Below are 6,000 nucleotides of genomic sequence, written 5' to 3' on the forward strand. Positions count from 1 at the left end.
GACAGCATGGAAAAAGGAAAGAGAAAAAGGTACAGGTAAGCATTCACAGTGACCGCTCAAATAGAACATGCACACAGATTAATGAAGCGCAGGTAAACGGTTACGCTCAACCACTTTGTTTCACCTCTCAAATACAGACACACACCCCTGTGTCCCCTTGCAAATCCCAGGATGCACATGTAAATGCCATAAATTTGTGCTTTAAAGCCCCCTGAATGTCTGGAGGGCGCAAAAATTGCTTCTGTCTCCATTAGTGGCGTGCTCAGCTCTGAACACGGTTCCACGATTAGACTTGTATTCGGTAAGAGAGTTATTGATCGAGCTAAAGAGGAACATTAAAAGTGGCCTGGGATCTATTCGTAATTTCGGGGCTTTTATTGATATTAGATTTCAAGGTCGCTACAATGTTGTCACTGTAGATGAAGAGGTTGTTATCCAGCGCTCGGCCTTCCCCACTGACGTTGTCCAGAAACGCGTCTGTCTCTCTGTCTCTAGAGCCTTATGAATTCTTTCAAATCTATGCGTTAGTGGAGGTGGCAGTAACAGGTGGTGACGGGGAGAAAGCAGATCGCCAGTGCAACAGACAGACAGGGCGAGACAGCTGCATGCAGAGATGCGTTACTGCTTAAAGGAGAAGCCAGGCCTCCTGCGGGCATTGCAGTGTGAGAGCACGGTAGATTCACGTTCTAAAAAAACACGATAGGCATATGAAGTATTGCGCTGAAAAAAAAACAGACTTTTTTGCATGCCGCTCTGAAAAAGAGTGCTCGGTTACGTCACATCAGTGCTGTGACATGCCACAAAAAACTCCTAGCATCTGTCCAAACCCTTCTGCATGAGACATGTCTTCATAAGAGTGAACGTACAATGAGTGTATGTATAAAGCTGCAGTGTCATTATACAATGCTCGTCCTGAAATGCCAGGCAATAATGCATGTATAAAGTTTGCAGTCACATTTCTGTTATCCCACGCTTATCCTGAAATATCTTGCCTCCTGCAAGCATTGCAGCATGAGTGCATGGTAGATTTCGGGTCTTAACACTTTAATTGTGTGAAGTCTTACTGAGTGTTTTGCATGCAGGGAGTACATTTATTGTTTTTAGTCGCATTAGTGCTGTGACACCACAGAAACACTTAGCACCTAACCAATGACATGCCTTCAAAGACTGGACGATTTTGTATTTTGACTCAGCACTAATGCACGTATAAAGTTTGCAGTCGCATCTGTTATCCCATGATGGCAATGAAATGCCATGGCGAAACTTGTTGATTTCTCAAGATGTGTGAAGTCTTACTGATTGTTTTCATGCAAGGAATGCATTTATTGTTTTCAACTGCACCAATGTTGTAACAAGTCACAAAAACAGTGTAGTGTCGCTGTCCAAACCCTAATGCATGAGGCACATTAGACTGACATGTCTTCAGTCAAGGGTGGACAGTTTTGTCTTGTGATTAAGCACTGATGCATGTATAAAACTGCAGTCGCATTTCTGTCTAGATGAAAAAATGGTTATCCCTTGCTTGTCCTGAAATGCCAGGCCTACTGCAAGCATTGCAGCATGAGCACATGATAGATTTCTGGCCTATTAGAACACTCTAGACGTGTGAAGTCTTACTGAGTGTTTCGCATGCAAGAAGTGCATTCATTCTTTTAAGTTGCATCAGTGCTATGACACGCCACTGTCCAAATCCTTATGCATGAGGCACATTAGACTGCCATGTCTTCAGTCCAGAGTGGACAATTTTGTCTTGAGCTTCAGCACTAATGCATGTATAAAACTGCAGTCACATTTCTGTCTAGATGAAAAAATGGTTATCAAATGCAAGCATCACAGCTTGAGCGCATGGCATATTTCTGGCCTAAAGGAACACTCTAGACGCGTGATGTCTGTGTTTGTATGCAAGGAACATATTCATTGTTTTTAGCTGCATGAATGCTGTGACATGCCACATAAACCATGTAGCATCGCTGTCACATTAGACTGACATGTCTTCAGAAGAGTGGACTATTTTGTATTGTGATTTGGTACTAATGCATTTATGAAGTCTGCAGTCGCATTTATGGCTAGATGAAATTGTCCTTATCCCATGCTTGTCCTGAAATACCAGGTCTTCTGAGGTCATTGCAGCATGAGCGCATGGTAGATTTTTGGTCTTCAGATGTATGAAGACTTACTAAGTGTTCAGAGGCGAATTAATTGTTTTGAGTTGCATGAAGTCTAGTGTGGCTGTCCAAACCCATCTGCACCAGACACAATAGTGTGACGTGTCTTGATTTGATGGGTGATTTGATTTTATTCTGCAATTAGGCACTGATGCGCATATAGACTGCGTCGCAGTTCTGTCATGCCGCGAAATGGAGCCATCAGTTATTATAATTATTTCAGCTCTATGAACTCATTTTTCATTGGGAATTACGTGTTTGTTTGGACAAGACTGTACCAGACAAAAGACAAAGATGGCCACAGACACATTCAGCTTGAAGCCACATAGCGGAGCCCTTTCCCCCACCACACACAAACACACACACACACACACACACACACACACACACACACAGTTAGTGCATTGGAAGTTAAAGCAACGGAAGAATGCAGCACACCTTGAGCGTTGTACATGCTGAGGGTGGGGTTGTTATAGATGGCTAATTCGCCCAGTAAGGTGTTATAGGGGTTGTTAGAGGTGTGAGCGCGCAGCAGAGAGTTTGGGATGAGGTGATTGGCCATGGCACCTGATACAGCCGCACAGATGGAGAGAAGAACACACAGAGAAGATCAAACAAATGCACCAACAATGTTAGCATCGTTATAATACAGACGTCTCATCAGCAGCCACAGAAAAAAAGCAAGAGCATTCAACAAACGTTAGCATTCGTATCTCATCAGAGTCTCTAACGGTCTATGCGAGTGAATGCTGCAGTGAATTTTGGAAGAACATTATCTCTTTTACAAACACCACAAATATTGATGACTCATTTTGCACCTAGGCCATAAATATACATATTTTTTTCCAATCAAATGCTTTATCTGAAAGTATTTTTTCTTATTTAGTGGAAATGTAATGCTGTAATAAATCATAATTACGACATAAGTCACAATTATGAGATACTAAGTAATAATAACGAGATATAAAGTCACTTATGACAAAATTACCTTTTATTTATGTATAATAATATATCTCATAATTGTTACTTGTCATAATTAGACTTTATCTCATAATTTTAGCTTAGTGTCTCATAACTTTGACATTTTGTAAAATTAGATTTTTTTTTGTTATAACTGACTTGTTATCTCACAATTTGTTGTGTCATAATCTCATAACAGTTTTTTATCTCAAAATTAAGACATTTTGTCAATTTAGACTTTATCTTATAATTGTGACAGTATCTCATAATTTTGACTTTTACATAATAACTGACTTATCTCACAATATCTGTTTTGTCATAATCTCATAACGCCTTTTATCACAATTACGACTTCTCATAATTCGGACTTTCTGTTATAATATTAAGTTTATCTCATAATTATGTCTTAGTATCTCATAATTTTGAGTTGTCAATTTTGTCTTTATATAATAACTGATTTTATCACAATTTATATGTTCTGTCAGTCTCATAATGTTTTTTATCGCATAATTATGACTTTATCTCATAATTTCGACTTATTTCATAATTATGACTTTTTTATGTCATAATAATGATTTATCAAAGCATTTTTTTCTCCTTATGTGGCAGAAATAGGCTTCCATAAGAATACGAATGTTCCTCCTCCTAATTTCCCCTACTGTACATCTGACTAGCAACAGCATGTAGCAAATCATGTTTCACGTCTGTGATGTCAACAAAAGGCTAGTGGTTATTTAAAAAGAAACAAACCCTTTATGTCCTGCCAAAAAACAAGAAAGACAACTCTGCTCATCAAACCATTTCATAGAGTGTTTAATATCTGCAGCAGTGGTGATAAATGGGGATGAATTTAGAGACAGAACTTCTCTGAAAGGTTGTTAACATGCGAGCGTGCTTTAGCATGCTGACAGATATATCTCTCCAAGATGCTGTGTCTCGAAAATTCATCCCCTTTAAAGCACTGCTTTTGTAACAAATTCTCCTCCATATTCTTCATTTTCAAGACAATTACTGCTGGATTGAAATTGCCTGCTGTGAGCAGTGTTTCTATTAGTATGAATAATCTCTCGAAAGGCCCACACAGAATCTGTGCGCACCCATTTCCACAAAATTGGATTACCTGATTTTCAAAAAGTTCTACATCTCCCACCCCTTGCATTTGTTTATTAAATATTTTAGCTAATTTGATTATGCTTTTAGTTATCAATAAGTGTATAATGCTTTCAGCTCAGCTCTCAGTTTTTTCTTACTTTGCAATAACAAGACGTTATAGCTTTTATTTTATTTTATTTTTTAATTCTGCCCATTTAACACACATAAACAAGTCTGGACATGATTCTAACCTAAACAACTAGTCATTCAAACAACCTACCGATTAGTCAATTTAAAAAAATATGTCATTGTATAATCACTTTCTGTTTGAATGTCCTATGAAGATCATTTCCAATATGAGCTAATTTATTCAACAGAGGTTCGATTGTGATTATCAGCGTAGGCACATTTATTATGCTGTCGGCTAATTACACACCTCTGAAAATCATACGCTGAACACTGAGATAAGCACCTTCAGAGATACGACACAGAAAGAAAGAGACATACAGGGAGGTTCACTGAGGTTGAGGTTTAAATGCGCCCTTTTCTGCAAAGGAAATGGTTACACAAATTGACCCTTGACCTACACAGTGTTTGCACGGAAGACCCTGACCTCTGAAAAATGATCTCCAAAAGTGAGCTAAACCTCCAATACAACAACATCCCTTTGAGGAGGTAAATATGACTCATAAATATATGATGGCTGTCAAAATATACACATTAACATGATTAAAGATGTCTAATGTGCAAAGATTAAAAAAATCATTTTAATGCAGTTAACACATTTGCCAAATTGTATGAGCTAAACACTATAATTTAGCAGAAGACATCTCAAGATGAGTAAGATTAAAACCATAAAGTATTAGGGTAGCAGTAATAGTACCACATACTTACTACTATACTATATAAACTTATATTACTAAGTACTTCCAGTGTGTGTGTGTGTTTATATATAAATAACCACACACACGCGCACGCACACACACACACACACACACACACACACACACACACAACTATAGCAGAAAGTACTATAGCGTAATATAAGTTTATATAACATAACTTTACTCAGTATTTTCTGCTATAGTCATAGGTAGTACATAAGTCAAAATTGACAAGTCAAAAATATGAAATATTCTCATAATTATGAGATACTATGTCAAATATGAGATACAAGTTTAAATTATGACAAAAGTCAAAATTATAAGTAAACAAAGTCAAAAAGTAAAACATTATTGGATACTACGCCATAATTATGAGATAAAGTCTAAATTATGACAAAAGGTTGAAATTATGTGATATAATATCATTTTATTTATTTATTTAATTAATTTATTGTCATAATTGACTTTATCTCAATATGACCCATGCATTATGACTAAATCGGTTAACATCAAAAAAGTGTGATTCAATAATTAACATATTTCAATAATAATTTGTAGTTGTTATTTATACTAAATATTTAAATTAACCGGCAGTCCTAAAATAAGCTTTCAAATGTTTTCTTTGAAGTTAGTTTGTAGTTATTGTAATTATTTGATGGTTTTGTGTCTCTCAGAGTGTAATCTGTCCTGTGACTCAGTAAACGTGTGTGTGCGTGTGTGCGTGTGTGTGTGTGTGTGTGTGTGTGTGTGTGTGTCTTGATGAGTCTTGTGATTTCTCTGCATATCTCTGGTTTGTGTCTCTGGTTAATACATCTGTCTGCTCTGAGTAATATGAGTGATGGAGCGTCTCACACACACACACACACACACACACACACACACACACACACACACATCTG

The 6,000-nt window shown here is 37.2% G+C and overlaps 1 protein-coding gene across 1 annotated transcript in view; it reads right to left on the reverse strand.

Annotated features, from left to right (window-relative positions):
* The window catches only part of LOC107676693 (adhesion G protein-coupled receptor L3-like), a 298,216-nt gene that overhangs the window by 3,231 nt on the left and 288,985 nt on the right, over window positions 1-6,000 (reverse strand). Inside the window, exon 23 of the mRNA XM_016471337.1 lies at window positions 2,604-2,732. Coding sequence (XP_016326823.1) covers window positions 2,604-2,732 — 129 coding nt within the window. The remainder of the gene's footprint in view (window positions 1-2,603; window positions 2,733-6,000) is intronic.

Source organism: Sinocyclocheilus anshuiensis, unplaced genomic scaffold (genome assembly GCF_001515605.1).
Source record: "Sinocyclocheilus anshuiensis isolate Anshui unplaced genomic scaffold, SAMN03320099.WGS_v1.1 scaffold2539, whole genome shotgun sequence".
Taxonomy (NCBI): domain Eukaryota; kingdom Metazoa; phylum Chordata; class Actinopteri; order Cypriniformes; family Cyprinidae; genus Sinocyclocheilus; species Sinocyclocheilus anshuiensis.